Here is a 20382-nt window from a genome sequence, read left to right as displayed (position 1 = left end):
AGTAAGGGTGGTCCCAAGCGTTCACCTACAACTGATACTGATATTCATGCAGAAGGCCAATACTCTTAAAACATGTACAAGGCAAGTAGCCTACAGATATATGTGAAAACCTTTACTTTAGTTAAGTAGTTGTGATAAGTTATTTTGGTTTAGTTCCTGTTTTGGTTTGATTAGTCTACCTGCCCCTTGGAACTCTGTTGAAGAATGTAGTGTTCCCATTCAGTGCTATTGACACTCACTTGCCATCTTCATCAAAATTATGAAATCATTACATTTTTTGGGTGATAAACTGCATCTTGTCAGATGAAGAAACACAGCCACACCTTAGCTGAGTTCATAAACATGATATTGACTTACTGTTGTATTCTTTTCCATATCACCTTTCGCGTGTTTTGACAAATGTGTACACTTTTAGCTATTGTGAAACTCTTTATGTGAAATTGCCAAGACTGCCACCTTTATGTTTTGAGACCAAACTGGCTTGTAGTGTTTTGCTACTGATGAAAAGATAAAAAGACGATAAAGAGGTTGTTCTTTGGAAGAGGTAGACTGGCTGCTGCAATTAAAGGCCAGCAAGCTCTCAGAATTGGACACACCTATCGTATCATGTGTAGGCTATTTGACACTAATCCTCAAATTCACCCTACTGGAATTATATCTCTGACCTACGAGTAAAATTTTCATGTCTGGCCATGGTTGTTTGTTTTATTTATTCGTCTTCTTTGTATTACACCGGCTGAACCATAAAATCCCATATCAACGTCACCCAAGTGTCTGGATTGTGGTTCATTCAGTGGGAGCACAAGCCTAAAGGAGCTCAGCTTGAATGTGAAATAATTACCTTGCAGGTCAATGCGACTGAAGCTGTATTTCTGTATGTCCATCTTGCTCCGTAGAAAATCCAGAGCCAGGTCGTGAGATAGAAATTGTACCGTAAAAATACTTTAATCTAAAATAAATCTGAAGTTTTCCGCTGGTCAGCCCCAGAAACTGGTTTGAGAAATCTCTTGAAATATTCTTATTTTCATGAACATCTGAACAATAGAAGTAGATAGGCCACTCCACTGATATGTAAGAGCCTGACTATAACTTCTCCCCTAGGTTTATCAGTTTTGTGGTAAGCACACGTTCATGTGAATGTAAACATGCAATTGAATAATTCAATTCAATTTGGGTGGATTGTGCATTGCCAGAGGAACCTATATGTCATGCTGTAAGTATGCACGATTTCATTCTTTGAAAAGGGGGCAATGATCTCTTCTTGGAATGGAAAACATACAGTATATATCACATACAGAACATATTCTTTTGTTCTCCAAGAATAAACGTGAACTGTTAAAATCCACAAAGCATACCATTTGTGGATGAACTTGTATTTGGCATTAGGGACAAATTAGGGTAATCTTCTACTGTTAATCTACTTACCTTCTTTGTTATCCTTGAGGGAAAATAAGTGTATTTGTAAAGCACACTTCATAGTTCATATTGCATAAGTGCTTTATAATAAGATAACGTATAAAATAACAGAACAAATAAATACATGTAGAGTAAGGCAACTGTAAAAATTGATAAAAGTCCAAATCCAGTGTAACATGATGGAGAAAAAGTCCAGTGCAAGTTATGCAGGTTAACTTTCTCTCTGTGGGATTGCTATTACACAAAGTTTCATAGTGCAAGTTATTGAAAGCATTTGTTGTTGTCTAATAGTGTTACCGCATGTTCGAGCACTTCCTCCAGTCATGAGGGAGCTCCAGTACATGAATATTTAAAATGTAAATGGCAGCCATGGCTGTAAACACTGAGGCTAATGAAGAGACTAATCTAAGACTAATGGAGGGTCTTAAAACCGTACGACATTGAAACTAAATTTAAAAGTAAATTTAAAAGACAAGATTTGTGGACAGCCACCTGATGACAACTGGTTAACAGTGAATGGTTCTTAGGTAGAGCTGTTTATTTGGATTTGTGTGTAGGAACAGCCTAATAAATACTCTACAATAGTTGAGTGCTAGTTGGGCATTATTGTAGGGTTCCGTAGGGAGGGGGGTTGCCTTCTTCCTAAATCTGTCCCTCATTTCCCCAAACCGAGTCTGTGCTTCATTAAAATGAGGTCATTTAGAAAGGCAGCGGAGAGAGAGAGGGTGGCTGTGGTGAAGGTGAGGGAGAGGTGCACGAGGCAAACTGAAACCAGTGAGTCACACACAGAAGGAGCCAGAGAAGGAGAGACAGAGGAGGGGGGGAATCATTCCTTGATGACTGTGTTAGCGTGGCGGGGATTGCGCGGCGGCACGCGGGCTTGGTGCCCCGATGACAGCGTGGTGAGTCACGCTTGGCCTCTCCGCAGGACCCAGGGTGACTCAGAGGCTGGCTGTCACCGAATAAACATCCAGGGACGCCCACCCGCCCAGCGGCGTGTCACACCCACACACTCTGCTCCACTTTTCATTCATACTTTGCACTCACACACAGCCCAGTTATGTGAGACTAGCCCACACGCCCATTTACACTTCACCACAGACTTGTTGCACACACACACCACCACACAGACACAGACACAGACAAAGACACAGACACGCACACACGCACGCATGCACGCATGCACACACGCACGCACGCACACACACTCACACACACATACACGCACGCACGCATGCACGCGCACGCACATGAACACACTCACACAGACACACACAAACACACACACACACACACACACACACACACACACACACACACACACACCCATACACCTCTCAGTGCTCGTGTGCGGTGACATGTTCACACCCACCCTCCAGACAGCCCACGCTGTAAAAGCAGAGGCGTGAGTGCGAGGGTTTTACACCTAAGAACGGAAATAGGAGACATTTATATTCACCTACAAGTGGGGGTGGCGGGGGAAGAGTAGGGTGGCTCATGTTTTGATGTCGCTTGACTCACGCCGCTAAACAGAAACCGCAGAGGACCGGCCCGGATTGAGTTCTAAAGGGCTATTCTACCCAGACACGAATGTCTCACTGTGCTCAGGTTTACCGCACATGTGTTTGTGTTGATTCAGTTCCGGTTGGCTCTCTCCTCACTGGCTCTGCTGATTCATACCATATCATTATTGAGTGCCACGCCACTTCAGAACATATTTTAGTTTAACCCTTTAAAGCTTTACTATCTGCAGGAGTTTTAATGGAACGAAGTTTACAACACTACCTTACTCATTCAAGAAATCATCTAAATTTGCCTGATTGCTTCAATTCTTTTTTTGACCTGAGTATCATTGCATTAGACGACACTCTTGTAGGCAATGAATATGGTACGCATTGAGTAAAGCTGGCCACATGGAGAGTTGATAGAGCACACAGACACAGTTTTGTCATTAGCATGTTTCTAAAATAGTTTTTGCGCTGACAACTGTAAAAGTTTGCTATGGCCATGTGGGTAGAGCAAGAAGGGGATGTCCCATCAGTGTTGCGTGTGATTGTATCCTCTTCATATGTGCCCATACCTCAGGAGACTTGGTCATTGGACATCCTTTTCCTGTATCCAGGAAGGATGCCGAGAGAGGGAGGAGAGGATGTTGTCATTTTTCATCCCTGATTGACGGAAACGAATAAGGAAACTGTGCTGTAAGACACATTCATGTCAGTCGGAGTTCTATTTTTTTATTTTATTATTTCCCTTCAAAAAAATGTGCCAAGATTTTACATCATATGTCTAGCCAGGTTTTGACTGTCTGATTTTGATTTACCATAAATCCATTCAAAAGATTACGAAATAAACACTTGTTATTAGAATATATACCAACATAAAGAGGCTGAAAGCAATCATTTCAGCATGGTCTGACTGTATTAACTAATCAAGTGACTTTAAAAGTGACATGCATTATTTCCTACCTGTCATCTGGATGAACTAAGCTTCATTTGAATCACATTGAAAACATGATTTGTGCACAAATCCAGTGTGATTAACTCCAATGAGCTAAGAAAAATATGTTGTCCTGTGTGTTGGGTAAATCTTTCTCAAAATCAAGATTAGTATAAGGAATGTATTTGCATTAGAGTGCTGCCAAGATAGAGATTTATGGCTGTACAGTCATATCCTTACAGAAGGCATACATGTACATATGCAGTAGGCATACATGTACATATACTTAAATGTGAGCACATAGTTCAAGTCTGTGCTTGTGTGTATATTGGTAAATATGTGTTTCTGTATGTGTCTGTGTATGCATACGTGTGTACATACAGTATGTGTGTGAGCCTGTGTGCTAGTGTGTGTGTGCATATGTGTCTGAGCCTGTGTGTTAGTGTGTGTGTGTGTACATGTGTTCATATGTGTGTGAGCCTGTGTAAGTGTGTGTGTGTACATACAGTATGTGTGTGTGTGTGAGTGTATGTGTATGTGTGTGTACATGTGTATGTGTACATGTGTGCATATTTGTGTGAGCCTGTGTGTTAGTGTGTGTGTGCATACGTGTGTGCATATGTGTGTGAGCCTGTGTGTTAGTGTGTGTGTGTACATGTGTTAGTGTGTGTGAGCCTGTGTGTTAGTGTGTGTGTGTACATGTGTTAGTGTGTGTGAGCCTGTGTGCTAGTGTGTGTGTGTATACATGTGCTAGTTTGTGTGAGCCTGTGTGTTAGTGTGTGTGTGTACATGTGTTAGTGTGTGTGAGCCTGTGTGCTAGTTTGTGTGAGCCTGTGCGTTAGTGTGTGTCTGCGCATGATAAGCCTCATCAGCAGACGCGTTGTCTAACCTTAACCCCTTCCTGACGTGGGACGGCACAGCCGAGGGCTCTGGCCTTCCTCAGTGCCAGAGACACGGATGGCCCAGTCCAAACACTTGTCTACAGGAAGCGCACGAGCCCAGAGTGGCCTCAGCAGGGCCAGGACCTCTGCGCTCATCCAGTCGGCCCCATCTCCCAGACACTTCACAGAGCAAAGCACTCTGTGATCGCTGACCCACACCACAGGGACAAAGGCCCGCGCTGTCAGCAGGCAGACATGGGAAATGCAGTTTCACACACTTCACCACGACAACTTTGTCATCCTCACATACAAGAATGTCACTCTCCATCTCTCCGCTGAGGCATAAAACAAACCACGCTTTGGACACTGAACTCTCAGAGACGGTCTGTGCCTCACGCATAAGTCTTAGTCTGGGGCTAATTTGGTTGACTTCTTTTGAGGCGGCTAAGTGGCCGTCTAACGCTCAAGCCCTCTCGCTGTCTGCCCCAAGGAGACGAGATGAGCTCAGACTTCCTGACACAGAAAAGTGGGATACCGAGGTTAAATATTTACCCAAGGGTTTGGGGAAGTGGCTGTAGGGGGTATCCTATTTTTACAACGTGGCCTCTGGCAGCTCCCGTTTATCACAGGGTTGCCAGCGAGAACCCTGCTCAGTGTTACTGTCAATATTTCTGTTTGTCTGTGAGAAACAGACTCTCTACAAATAGACTGATGGCTCTGGACAGGCTCTCCTCTATCAGAGACATGCAACCTCCTGCCTTTGTGCTTGCAGCCCCAGTCCTCTACATGTACAGAGCGGTGGCCACACCGACCAGTGACTACAATGTTCGATTCAGGAGTAAGACAGCGCTACGAGCCGGGTACATCTGTCTTGCATCATAAAGCACAAGATGTGCATTACATACCGAGAGAGTTTCGGAGAACAGAGATTCTTTCTTTTGCGAGTCTGAGGCGGGTTCCTATTCCTAGAACTATGACAGGATAAGAAGTAAATGTATGAGCCGTATGTTTTGAAAGGGGGGACCACAGCTGTCTGGTGGGGAACAGGAAGTGTGTTTTATTTGCTCAGTGGAGTGTACATCCTTTTGAGTGGACGATACAGGAAACAGCCAATTAAGCTGTGTGTTCGACTCACCTCTGAAATGCCACATATGAACCAGGGTGTTTCTCTGCTAAAAACACACACATACTCATACACACTTGTATGACACACTTGGTTACATAATTGAAATTAGGCAGACTAAGAGTGTTGGAATGGGGATGCACAAAGGAATGCCACTGAAATACACTTAAAAACTGAACTCTTTCTGGAGACCGACTCATTGCACAGGACCGGGGCTGAGAACTAGGAGCTGGATGGAGAGTAAAGGCAGAGGTACACTTCTGCGGACACAGCTTTGTGCAACACGGATACGTCCAGGCCCATTGGTGTGTCCCAAGTATACTTGTTTCAGTGCTGTTGGCCCATTGGTGTGTCCCAAGTATACTTGTTTCAGTCCTGTTGGCCCATTGGTGTGTCCCATTATACATACCTACGACCTTTTTGTACTGAGAGCATGCAAACTACTGCACTCTCAGGCTGGACATGCTGCAGTACGGACAGTCCATACAGACTGTGCGGTTGACAAAATTAGCGTCATCTGCACGGCGTGGAGATCGTACACAGACCGTGTCCGCAGAAGTATACCAAACGCTTAAGCTGAACTGACCCTAATCCTTGCAAAACGGCATCTTTGGAGGGAAAAGGAGAACTGAAGAGACCTCCCCTAATTGTGCTACTAGAGAAACCCCCCCCCCCCCACACACACACACACACTCTCGCTCACCCACCCTGGCCCCCTACACCCAACTCCATTGGGTCAATCGGGAGGAATTAGCGCGCGGCTTTATGATGTGTGCTGGCACTAACGACGCAGCCCAGGAGCAGGGGTGGGGGTGGGAGCGATGAGTGACAGGCCTTGTCAGGGAGCAGGGACCGGTGAGCCTTTGATGTGGAGCTGGGGCCTCCAATTCTCAGAGCCCACCAGGGCACAGGGGTCAGGGGCTCCGAGGTGGGCCACTTCTCCCAAGAGAGTTTGCAGGCGGGGAGGAGTGTGTGTGTGGGGTGTGGGTGTGGGTGTGGGTGTGTGTGTGTGTGTGTGTGTGTGTGTGTGTGTGTGTGGGGGTGTGTGTGGGTGTGTGTGGGTGTGTGTGGTGTGTGTGTGTGTGTGTGTGTGGTGTGTGTGTGTGTGTGTGTGTGGGGTGTGTGTGTGTGTGGGGGGGGGGGGGGGGGGCTTGCAAGGGGGGTTGGATAAGGGAAACAGAAATGTTTAAAAAGCAAGGGAGCTGGAGAGAACAAGGAGGAATGCGATGGTGAATGGAGACGTGGGGAGAAGGATCTGATATAAAGTGGGGGGGGGCTGGGCCTCTTCCTCCACAGCAGAGCTGGACCGTGGCTGGCCTGCCCTGGAGCGACCTCAGGAAGGGTGGCTCACACGGGTGACTCATGCTCCTGTCACTCCTCGCAGAAACAGCTCAACTGCGGGGCCACTTCAGTGGATGTCTCCGCCATTCCAAATGACACACTCCTGAGTTTGTGTTTGGGGCTTCTTCCTCCAAACAGGAAGAACATCCCGGCACATATCCCTCTCGTTCCATAAAGAGATAGCAGAGGACAGCAGCACAGGTATTCTTTGCTTATGGCATAGTACTTAACCTCAATTAACCCTGAACTGTCACAGAACTTGGTAATTTCCTACATTGTGTGTGCGCCGCCTTCTGATGGACAAATAAAGTGGTTCAGTATCAGCATCACTTTTTTTATTGAGCTGAAAAAGGCAGTAAAGGTCTACCAGGAGAACATGTTTTCCTTTATTTAAACTTGAGAAGCAAGCGATTTGAAGTGTAATCATAGACAGCAACACTAGGTGAACTAAGACAGTCATAAATGTTAGAAAACACTTGCAGTTATACAAGAAGAAGCACAGAAAGAAACTGCCATATAGGATTCCATGATTTCTCCCCCAACGGCTAATGTAACTACATAACATTGCATAATTGTCAGAAAATTCCTTAAAAAAAAAAGTTAAAATGTCCAGTCTTAACTAACAGTGACTGAAACAGAGAGGAACAGTCTTATAAAATGTATCTCCCACAAAAATATAGTAATATACATATACATTTTAAGATGCCCCCCCTGGACTCAGCCACCTGAAGTTTAAGCAGATATTAAGTTGTAAAATGAGGTAACAGTAGGCCTTTTTGGAGGTAGTAATGTGTATTCGATTGTACTAGAACATGATATCACGCAGATACAAAGTCAACTTCATTAAGACTCCCAGAGCTAAAAGCACTTGAACAGAGGCTCCTGTAGATACACATTCAAACCAACAAGGAGGTAAAACACAAACAACAAATGGTGTTACGTCAGTTGAACTCAAACGCATTCTCTCCTTTTGTCTGATTTAGCTAACTGTTTTGAGCTTAGTGTAATGCTTGGAGCTCCAGCACAGGAGCCCCATTACCTCAATGGTACGAGTGTCAGCTATGTGACTCACAGCCTTTTTGCCTTTCTTTTCTTGTGTCTGTGCCTCCGGTGCGGTTGGGCATGTTCATCTCAAGCCTCGCTTAAGAAATCCAAACATGCCATCGCCGGCTCACACAGGTATGCTACCGTCTCGTTTCATGTCGTCACAGAAACAGCTGCTCGCAAAGAAACAGTTGGGGATCAAGCTCAAATAAAAAATATTTTCAAAATATCTTGACCACAACATTTACATGGCCAGTTACCAATTAGGTTCAAATTTATTCAGCCACTTTGTTGCTAAGTTGCTTTTTAAGCACCCAAGCTACATCCAAGGGCCCAGTTGTCAAGAGTTACAGATATTCCAACTGCAGGCTCATTGCTATCAACGGGTTTAGGGTTCAACGGAAGCTGCCACAGGTGAGTAAAGGTAGATATCTCATACCAGTGTGAGCGACAGGCATATCCACAGTTTCAATAGCTCTCTCTGAGGCTCTACCTCAGGCCAATATCAGAATACCATGTTAACATTTCAAAGATTGTTGCCATGGTGATATGCAGAAAAAAGTGTGTAATCCATGACTACGTAAGAAGCTTTCATATACATCTGGTAGAACAATGTAACAAGAAAAAGAAAAATCACATTTGTGTAAAGTACACAAAAATAAACTAATCAAGTATATCTCAATATCTACTAATTTTTCAAACATATTTATGAATGCAATATACAAAAAAAAAAAAAGACATTTTCCAAACCTGAAAAGTTTTTGTAGGCCGTCTCCTCCCCTGGGTAAAAGAACAATGTACTGTACTAGGTTCAGGCAATAACGGTTACAAAACACTTTGATTGGGATCTTTTGCAGTCCTATTAATTTTTTTCATACACTATCAAAACTCATTCGGAAAGAAACCAGGTAAAAATTGTTCCTTTTCAAGACTGGAGGTAGGTATTTGACATTTGATTTTTAGTCCTTTTTTATCAGTTTGTTTGAGGTACACTTCTCAATAGTATATATTTTAAACAAAAACTAATTTTGAAAAGAAAAAAAAAACATTCGTAATATCATTTAGTGTCATACAAGCTCTTGATCCTTTAGAAACCATTGAGTAAATCAGTACAAAATATATATTCAAGTTAACAGTATGTAAAACAGAAGTCCCAAACGCAGAGAGAGAAGAAAGTGTTTTGTTACAAATGTTAGATATACGCTAATATGAAAGAAAAATAAAACTACAACAATAAAACTACTTTTCCCTTAGCTGCTTATGAGTTCTACATAAGAAGAAATAACAACAGACCTCAGATTTCAGTATTTACCTGCCCGACTCTCAGGAAATACAGCAGAGCATGGCTTTGCCGTTCCGTAGAAGCATATACAACAGTGTAAGTCTGCTGCTGTCGGACCACTCACTGCTATCCCCTGCATTGTCACGTGTACTGAGTAGCAATGAGTGTGTCTTGAGCGGGGTGTTAGCTGGTTGCAGAAATCGGAGGTAGCATTGAAAATGGAGAGGATATACGTATTGCATCAGTGACCAACAGTGCCAGCTAATACAAGGATTCTCGGAATACCATGAAAGCACTGTCATTCTGGCAGTCTTCCTATGTCACAGGAGTCAGGTATCATGTGTGAAATGAGGTAACGTATGGTTTGATCTTGTGGTATTTTCGAGTTCTTGAGGTTTGTTTGTGAGTCAGACTGAGTTGGTATATTTCCCTTTACGTGAAGGTGTTGGAAAATTAGGGATTAAAGCTAGGCCATACAAACAGAAACACAAAACATTATTTACATGAAATGCTGGTTAATCAGATGCCAAAGTTATGAAATGATGTACAGTAGATTGTTGCCATTTCTAAGAACTTCTGGTTGAATCATTTTTCTCTAGGAAAACTTTTAAACACTTGAACTAAGAACCAGTTAAGAAATTTAAAATGATCCTAGCTAAACTTTGGCCACCAAAGACAAGGAGGATTCTTCAGGTCTAGAGTATTTTGCTTTTGGTTTTTGGGACACGCAATATATGGGCAGTCTCCTGCCCAAAAAAATAAAGATTTAAAATAGTTTGTTTGCATATTTCACACAAAATATTTTAGAGGCATAAAAATGATAAAGTTTATACATTCTGAAGACTTCACTTGTAGTTCAATCAAAATTACTAGAAATAAAGCTTAGTCTCATTTTGGTGAAAATGCAACATTCATTTTGTATGGTTAAACCTGCTTTAAACTAACCTGCCACTGCCATCATAGCTCTAAAAGCAAAAAGTTGACTTCAAGCACATAGCTTTTGATAACATAGATAAGGCACCTCTGCTAACAGTGACAGTAGCCATTGCTGTGGGCAGATTTCAGATTTAAAAGCTCGCTGACTGACCTAATGTTAATGGGGTAGCTCATTGTATGTGAGGTTTCCAGACTATAAACCCTGAAGAACCTCATCTGACATAGTCTGGCAGTGACAGGCCAGTCTTGAACTCCTTGCGTACTAAATTCCTTACAAAAAGGGATTTAAGCCAATCAGAAATGGGTTATTTTTACCAGAATATGTTACATATTAAAAGTTCAACATTGAGAACTATTTATCCAACTTGAAGATATTATAGTCACTGCAGGTAAAAATGGTCAATCCATCCGGAGACATTAGACAAACTAATTGATTTCAAAGTCATTTGTCATTTTTGGTTTTCCACTGAGGGGGAAATAAAGACCCTAAGAAAAATGCTCTGTTCCTCCACTGTCTTTGGTGGTCTTACACTTAACTTGGTGTGTGTGTGTGTGTGTCTGTGTGTCTGTGTGTGTGTGTGAGTGCGTTTGTGTGTGTGTGTGTGTGTGTCTGTGTGTGTGTGTGTGTGTGTGTGTGTGTGTGTATGAGGGCAGTTTTTTCTCCTGTCCACTGGTGAGGAGGAGTAGGTGTGTCTGTTTGAGCCTCCACTACTGATATATAGGAACAGCCATATGTTCTGAGTTTTTGAATGACAAAACCAGACTGTTTCAGTTCTTTCTTTGCCAAAGAGGTCTGGAGAATCAGTCAACAAGCCTGTGTGTGTACGTAAGTGTGTGTGTACCTGTGTGTGTGTGTGTGTGTGTGTGTGTGTGTGTGTGTGTGTGTGGGTACTCAGAAACACTGAGGAAGACAGGGAGTGTGTGTGTAGTGTGCATGCGTGTGTGCAGTTTTTGTTTGTGTGTGGCTGTGGAGAGTGGGAGACCGGAGCAAGCACAGCGGAGACACATGTTGTGTGTCTGACCCCCGCATGTGTGCTTACCGCAGTTTAGATCTGGTGGCAGAACAACCAGGAGGCTCTGCTCGCCATCTGCATTACGTCTTTGCCGTTCATTTTGCTGAGGTGTAGCGTGTGTTCTTCTCAAGAAACCCAAATCAACAAACAAAACGAAAAATCAAATGTTTTCAAATATGAAACCCAACTTGAGAACGAAAAAAAGTGGAAAGTCAACAATAAGTGGTCAAGGCAGTCTTTTCCCTTTGAAAGACCTGACAGTTGAATGAGGTAGAGGTTCAACGCTGTGGTTCCTTAGTCCTCCTCTCCCGACTCCTCCGCCTCTTCTTCTTCTTCGTGTTCCTGCAACACAGAGAAACACACTCCGTCAGTCACTGCACTGGTCAGCACTGCCTGCCACTAACCACTAACACAGAGAAACACACTCCGTCAGTCACTGCACTGGTCAGCACTGCCTGCCACTAACCACTAACACAGAGAAACACACTCCGTCAGTCACTGCACTGGTCAGCACTGCCTGCCACTAACCACTAAACTGCATCTTAAAAATGTAAATGACTACAAACAATATAAATGAGCACAGTGTTAAAGTAGCAACCAAGCTGTTCTTTGTCCCCATAACCAACGTCACTCTCCTTCTGCCCTGGATGCAAACACTTCTGTTCGCTGTAGGCACACTCATGTCTCATTACAGTTAAGTGCCCTACTCCCCTTCATGATGTTCAACAACATCTACTATTATTCCCAGGGTGAAAGAAAAAATTGCTCTGTTCAGTTGACCACCTTTGTGGGGAGCCGAGCCGAGCACCAGGGAAAGCCTAGACAGAAAAGCACACACAGCCATTCCAGACGCTTTTTCAGAATGAAATGGATTTCATTTTCCACATGGCTTCATTTTATTCGGGGAGGATAAATGACACAATTTATAGCCCTCTTCCTTTCCCAGGCCATGGCGGAGCACCCATTCAGCACAGGGCTGCACTGAGCGCCCCGTCTGCATTATACGACCCCAGCACCATTCATTAGCCAAGCAGACACTTCAGCTGTGAAGGAGCGGCTAAATGCTACCATGTGTGACATAGGCAAGCAGGAGAGGAGAGAGAGCGAGGGAAATAGAGAGAGGGAGAGAGGGGAATGGAGAGGTGGTGGAGGATAGACACACACGCGCATACACACACACACACACACACACCACACAGACAGACACACACACACTCAAAATGCTTTAATCATACTGGGCCATACCCCAACCACCCCCTGCCCCTCCCCCCGTCCCCTCCACATCACCCCTGCGACTCAAAAGGCTCAATGGAGGAGGAACAATAACAACTAAGCAAGACTCCCCGACTAGACTGTTCTGCACTCCCCTAAGACATTCCACTCTGGAGCTCTTATTTACTCACTCACTCACAACCCACTCACACATACAAAATACTAATTAATGAATGGAAGAAAGGCTTGGACCAACGAGATTTGGGGCTCTAAAACATTTTTGTGCATTTTATCCGTACATTTAGTTTTCTCCAAATTACGCCCTACACTTCAAGTTTGACCGTTGGGATTTATTTTTTTATAAAAGGTGATCAGATATAGAAAAGACATCCGACAATGGCTGGCCTTGTTGGTGTCTAGGGTCTTGCTGCACAACAGAGTAGTGGGGACGCTTAGCTGATTAAACAACAAAAGTAATCAACCCCCCTGTGGCCGGCAGGTTCATGGCGTACAGTTCTCCTCTGGCCACAGTCCCCGCCCTGCCCCTCCCCTCCCTGGTTGCCAACCATTCGTGGTTATTTAAGAATTATCAGGTCACAGAGGTGCTTGAAAGACTAGCCTACAATTGTCTGCCATCAATTCAATCACCATAATCCCTATTCTGTTTTCTATTCTTCTTTTAAAACAACCTTCACAGCAATTTTCTAAGTTTAGATTGTATGTACGCAACGTTAATTAACTAGCAAGATCTTAACTTAGATAACCTAAACCTCTAGTCATATGTCATCAAAGATAGGCTATTCAGAATTGGCCAAGCAATTACATGTATCACGCTGTTCAGGGGCCAAAAACATGCACATTTCTGTTGGTAATTTATTTTATGTCTCTAACGCCAACAATGGACCTCTCGTAAGACATGGAACCCATCCTTAATTAAGTTTTTTAATTTAACAAATTACTGCATGTCTGTCATTTGGTTCATTCAACCGAGCATGGAAAATTATTTTTATGCAGTACCAGGCAGGATTCTCAAGGCAGGATTCTGCCGGACCAATCAAATTGTCAGGGCGGGCTTTATACGATGATGGACAGATGACCAACCAACGCTTAAGTTGAATTAGCCGTAGATTCGCAATCGTACCAAGATGGCGGCGTCTCGGGAGCCTGTTAGTGGGACATACTTTGGGTGATTTAAGCTATCTACACGACTTTTTTATGTCAACATTGACTTTTGTTAGTTGTGTATGTGCAACACGAATGTTGGAGAGTATTGTAGGTCTTAACTGAAGCTCTAAGACCATTATTGTTAGGTTATTGCTAACGCGTAGACAAAAATTAGGGTAATTAAAGGCAGGTGCTGCCACTGAATTGGTCAGCAGTTGTGAAGTTTATGTCAGAGAGAGTTTATACGTTTATATAACTCCGGTAATAAATGGTTTCCGGCCTTTGCATCATTTGAATGTGTGAATAACACAATGCAATCATTACAAGCACTTCTGAATGGTTTAATGCTGTCATCTGTTGTCTTTACAGGTGTTTGCTCTATTGAGTTACAAAGCAAACATTAACAACAAACAATATTAATATACATTTTGTCCTGGTAACTACATATCTAGATAACTAGATTGTGCCTAGTTAAAGGTACAGTCCACAATTCTAATCCCATACACTTTTTGTCAAATTCAGCTAATTGCTCCTCACGGCCGCTGTCCTGGCTCTGTTTATGGGAAACAAACACAATGGCTCGGACTGAGCCATAAACAATCCCAGCCAATCAACACAGGCACGGATGAGAGGGGTTTATTTTGATAGGCCATTGAGCTGAAATATCAACGACCTTTTGTGAAATGGAAACTGAATTGCGGACCTTACCTTTAAAGGTAGGTCCTCAATTCTAAAACTTTTTTTTCCAAATTCAGGAGATTGCTCCTCACAGTTCACTAGTTGTTCCAGACAATCAATTTCAACCAATCAACACATTGATTCAGGAGAACAGAAAGGAAGGGTGGTTTTTGGTTGTCTGTTAACTGTTAGTGTCCTTTTACCGCTGCACTGTGGAGTCAGTGCTGAGCTATGGCTAGGGATGGGAACCGAAACCCGGTTCTTGTTTAGAACCGGTTCCTAATGAGCCGAATCTTTGGAATCGTTAGCCAAATTCATACCTGAACCGAAGAGGAGTCCTGAAACGAGGGAAAAGTCCACCGAAAGAGGTGAGTGGAAGAACCGTTTATGTACAAAGTATCTACTTAACGTTAGCGGTTAGAGTCAGAGGGGCGTGTACTGAACGTCTACTACTGTTCATGCAGCTAAGTCTGTTTAACGGATCAAGTCATGAATGGGAATTAAAGCTGAGAAAATGAGGATTCAGTGGATGTTTAAAGCATGTATCTACTTCTTATAATCACGGAGAAATTAATCGAAACGTATTAGGTGTGTTTGATGTCTCCGAACGCCAGCCCAGCTGTGTCACGTAGGCTAGCATAGTAGCCTAATTACCATTCATTGATTGTGTAAACTGTTATATTCTAGCTTGTAAATTTAATAAGACTGCTATTAGCTATACAGTGTTTTATAGCTAAAAACGTTAAAGTGACTTTGTTCCTGTTAAGGGCAAGGTGTGCAAGGAGACGTGTTCCAGACTGTGTTCAAGTCTAACAGAGCAAAGAAAGCTTCAGCTCTTTACAGAGTTTTATGCTGTCTCTTACGAGAGGCAGCAGGCTATCATTCTTTCTGGTTTGGAGCAGGTAAGCGAACTACACGATGCAACACAAATAGGTCCATGAAATAACAAACGTGTTACATAAAAGAGAAGCAACCGGGCCGGCCCTTAAGACTAAGCCTATATACACAAGTTGCTCCTCTTTGGAATAGGGGAAGCTCTGATAAGTTATAGCGAGCTATGGCTACAACTTAGCCTAAATACAGAATTGAAACAAAAGCAATAAGACACTAACTCTATAATGTAACTGCACATTACGATTTAAATTACGGTAGGATATGTCCAAAAACGAATAGAAACCTACTGTAGGCTATTGCTCACAAAATATATGATAATTTGAGCTGCAACTTGCCTTGCCTCTCGACTTCACCTGTCATTGCCAAGACGAACGTTAACATCCTTGAACTTGAAAATCTCCAATCTGGACACATGCTGTCAATCAAAAAGAGTTCAGCTGTATGTAAATGTCTTTTTACTTTACTTTTACCTCTAGCAAAAGGTGAGTCGCAGAGGACCACGTGGGCCTGACACTGAAGTTCCAAAGAGGAGGTACACCTTAAGTACCATGTCCAACAAGGAGGCAAAGGACTGAGCGTTTGTAAGCTCACATTTATGTCAGGCTTTCAACTGACCAACAGTCGCCTACAGGCAAGTTTTATATAGCCTTATGTTTTCCATTTAACTTTTCATTACATGCATGCTTTTAATGAGATACATTTTCCATAACATATTTACTTAAAGTTACTTATATTTGAAAAGGTTATTCAAGAAAAGTTAGGCAGTCAGACTGAGGGAACAGAGCAGGTAGCTGAAGTCAGATCTCCATTAGAGGACTTAAGAGGAAAGCATAAGAACAGGTAAGTTATTATCCAAGCCTAGTCTAAGTGTTATCGTGAAAGCCTTCATGCTGTCAGGAAACATATTTTTGCGCTTTGAGATCGATATCAGAAGTGAAGTGCTATGCAATTATAATGTATGATTATTCTTTGTATCGTTTCAACATGCGGATCTTAATGATTGTATGTTAAAACAAATTCAGGCCCCTCCATCATTTATGTATCATCCCCTTGCCAATTATCCTCCACCAGCAACACCTCAGCCAACAGCCCTAAGTCCAGTACTTTACCCACCAGCAACACAGCCCCCACCAGCACCCTACCCCTCTTTGATGAGGCCAACTCCATCAACAGGTATGTTTAGTAGCCTGTAAAAATCTACACCTGCCATAACGCTGTAACGCCATAATCTTAAAACTACATGCAAATGCCAAACATTTGTAGAGCGGCATAAAGGTGGTGGAGATGGCAGGTCAGAAGAGTTTGCATGCCGTCATATAATATGTAGACTACGAGGTAAAACCCTGTTCATTTTTTTTTTCAGGTATTGAGAGCTACATTGTCAACACTTCGGAGGAAATAAAGGAGAGGCTCACTAATCTAGAGAGATCAGTGGCAGCCATTACTCGACCAACAGGAAGGGATGCCACTTTGAGGGCTTAATATTACCCCTCCAAACCCCACAGGACCTGGAGATGCTGGAAATTTGGTATGTCAATGTCAATAGTCAGAGAGAGTGAGCCATTGAAACAATCTTTTGTCGTGAACCCAATCTTTTTAACAGTGCCTGTCATTATTATTCGTATTATTGTTATTATTATTTATTTTTGATTCCTGTTTTTTCCCTTCCTGTTAGACCAATTACCTGGCGACCATTGGTGGGCACAACGCCCAAGTCGCAACAAGGCGAATTCTGGTGACACTGCTTGGGCAGGGTTTGGCCCTCTTAATGAATTGGAGTGGCACTCATGGGAAGTGGCCATTTCAAACGTCAAAATTAAGGCACATCGTAACAGGTAAGCTACCTTTATAGTATTACAAACATTACATTAAATATAAAAAGACACCGTTCTACCCAACACCATTCTAGTTGTTTCATACCTATTTGCTCTTTGCTTTGCAGAAGCTGTTAGAAAAAGTTGCCCGCAGAACCCAAAAAATATAGAGGTAGAGGAGGAAATCAAGGTATGGCTAAGGAATGCACGAGACAGAGGAGGAGGACGGAAGGAGCGCTTCCAGAGGCAACTCACAAGGAGGGGAGAAGATTAAAAGAGACACACACACACACACACACACACACACACACACTTGCATCTAATAAAGTCATTAATTTGAATTCCTTTTGTCTATTGTACATTTTCTGACAAGTGTTAGTAATGCTGTAAATGCATCCATTTTGGATTTGCAGAATAAATATATTTTTCCTTAAAAGAATATATATATATATACTATAAAATATAAAAATATTCACTATAAATAAGTGAAAATTTAGTGCGGGCTCTGTGTGGGCTATGTGTGGGCTATGTGAGGGCTCTGTGTGGGCTATGTGAGGGCTCTGTGTGGGCTATGTGAGGGCTCTGTGGGCTATGTGAGGGCTCTGTGTGGGCTATGTGAGGGCTCTGTGTGGGCTATGTGAGGGCTATGTGAGGGCTCTGTGGGCTATGTGAGGGCTCTGTGGGCTATGTGAGGGCTATGTGAGGGCTCTGTGTGGGCTCTGTGGGCTATGTGAGGGCTGCCCACGCAGGGCCAACACAGCGGGGCCAACGTTTTGCCAATGAGCAAAGTCTTACGGGCCCTGCGCGGGCAGCCCTCACAGGGCCCTTGTTCCAGCCCAGAGGGGGCCCGCATGGGGCCCGTGGAGGCTTGCTTGCTTAGGTCTACTATGAATAAGCACTTGAGCACACAACATGGTATTAAATTACAAGATTGTCATGTTTTTGACTAACTAACGACGGCGCTTCATCCCTAACTTACCAAGGTAAACTCCTCAAAATGTTTTATCATAACGGTGTTCGTGTGTTATCAGCAAACGTTTGCGTTGTCGTGTTAACCATAACTAAACTTAGCATTTAATTGCTTAACAGAATGGGCGATGTTGGACATTGTCATATAACGTAGGCTAGCTTAGCTGTAGAATCTTCTATTTTCAGCCGTTGGCTTGAGGCAGAGGCAGTGCTTGCCTCCCCTCTGTTGGTTCTAGAAAGTTTGCTGATAACACACGAGTAACACCGTTATGATAAAACATTTTGAGGACTTTACCTTGGCTTGGTAAGTCAGGGATGAAACGCAAAAGACTCCGTTAATAATGGCGTTGCCTAGCAACGCGTGCAGCTCCCTAGATATGGATACGTTTCTCTTTCAATTCAGTGGCAGCAATAGTTAAGTTTTAAATATACTGAGTGCCTAGTTTGCGAATCATCTTTGTTCAAATACGTATGTGAGGCATTGTGTGCATGATACAAGTAAGTATGTTTCAGTACGTTATTGTGTTTGTAGTGGGTTCTACATTGCTATTAGAAGAGTTAAGCATAATAGTTCGCAATTAGCCATACAACCAAGCAACCTACAAGAAAATATACAGTCCTTCAGTTTACTCAATAACAAGGGCTTCATGTCAGATCAGACAATTCAACGATTTTGTTAGTGCCATTTTAATGCCAGATTTAGTTTATCTCAAGAGTGCAATGAGGGAGGGGTTTAGATTGGACTAACTTAAACTAAACCTGGATGCATTTGTTCCAACAATTATGAGACATTTCCTGAGGTATATCTGCTCTGGAAAAGAAAGATCAGTAGGTAGCAGAGGAAGGGTTGTATAGGGGTTGTTTGCTATTTCACTCATTCACTCATACACTCATCTATACAGTATAGATGAGTGAAATAGCAATCAACAGTGCTCTGCAATGTCAATGTATAGCTTTAGAGTTGACACTCTCACCACATATGCATTTAAATATTGTTGTTTTATATTTAGTGGCAAGAATGTCTGTTTTTTAAAAAGTTTTTGGTTATTTATGTAAACATTCTGTTTATGGTGTGTGCAGCATTCTAGAAATGTATATAAAAGAACATTAATGTAAAAAACCCGTTTTTGCTCTTTTTTCACCCCTTACCCAATAAGAATCGATAAGAGAATCGATAAGGAATCGAATCGATAAGCAGGAATCGATAAGGAACCGGAATCGTTAAAATCGTAAAGGTTCTCATCCCTAGCTATGGCATCTCGATGTGGTTTGCCAGCTGCACAGCAGCAGAAAGAAAGGTACTCCAGAGGGTCATTAACATTGGCTGCTCTCTGACACCTCTGGAGGACATCTATAGAACACGCTGCCTCAGGAAGGCCCACAGCATCCTCAGAGACTTAACACACCCTGGTCACCACCTTTTTGAACTGTTGCCCTCAGGGAGGCGCTTTCGCACCATCAAAACAAAAACAGACAGGCTGAGAAACAGCTTCTATCCAAGAGCCATCATAGCACTTAACAATGCACAAATTAAATTTGTATAGTGATATTGTATATATTTGTATTGTTTTTGTTTTTTATTTTTCAATAGCACTGTCTGAGAGCTGCCACCTCAATTTCGTTGCACTTGTGCAATGACAAATAAATATATTCTATTCGATTCTATTCTTAAGCTCAAATATCAACAACAAGAATCACCACCTTTAACAGAATGTCCTACTGCACATGCGCCCGATGCCACTGGCTATAAACTGTTCTGCAGTCAGACCTTTCTCGAGAAGTCTCTAGTCGTCATGAGAGAGCACACTTCCAAGAAAAGGAGAAAAAAACATGGTATCGGGATAAACCATACAGAAAGAAATCTATGGAAACCCTCTGGTCACAGGAGCGACAAAGGAGGGAGACAAAACCCTTCATCGCTTGCCGCTTATGGGCGTTTCTAGCTCGTGGTTACTAGGTGACAGAACCAAACCCTTTCTAAATGGCTCTACTTTGTGGGTGGTTAGCTTGTAACCTCACAAATCACAGCAGACTTATTTTTTGTTATAATAACAGTTTTTAGATTATAAACTTGTCTATTTCTCTGTAACTGTAAAAAAATCTAAGGGAAAAAAAAGCCCAAAAAGTTGCAATAAACTACAAAAACTGCAGTCTAGGGATTTTGGCCCGCCATCTT

At 42.7% G+C, this 20382-nt stretch overlaps 1 protein-coding gene across 3 annotated transcripts in view; it reads right to left on the bottom strand.

Annotated features, from left to right (window-relative positions):
• Window positions 1-11681: 11681 nt before the first annotated feature.
• The window catches only part of hmga2 (high mobility group AT-hook 2), a gene marked incomplete at both ends in the record, with an annotated part of 43128 nt that continues 34427 nt past the window's right edge, over window positions 11682-20382 (bottom strand). The window contains one exon of one of the 3 annotated variants that reach the window (XM_080851257.1): window positions 11682-11817. In XM_080851257.1, the coding sequence (XP_080707383.1) occupies window positions 11770-11817 (48 nt within the window). The remainder of the gene's footprint in view (window positions 11818-20382) is intronic. The other 2 variants (XM_080851258.1, XM_080851259.1) reach the window with 2 other exon arrangements.

Source organism: Sprattus sprattus (assembly GCF_963457725.1).
Source record: "Sprattus sprattus genome assembly, chromosome: 14".
Taxonomy (NCBI): domain Eukaryota; kingdom Metazoa; phylum Chordata; class Actinopteri; order Clupeiformes; family Clupeidae; genus Sprattus; species Sprattus sprattus.
This window is presented reverse-complemented; position numbering and strand designations above follow the sequence as displayed.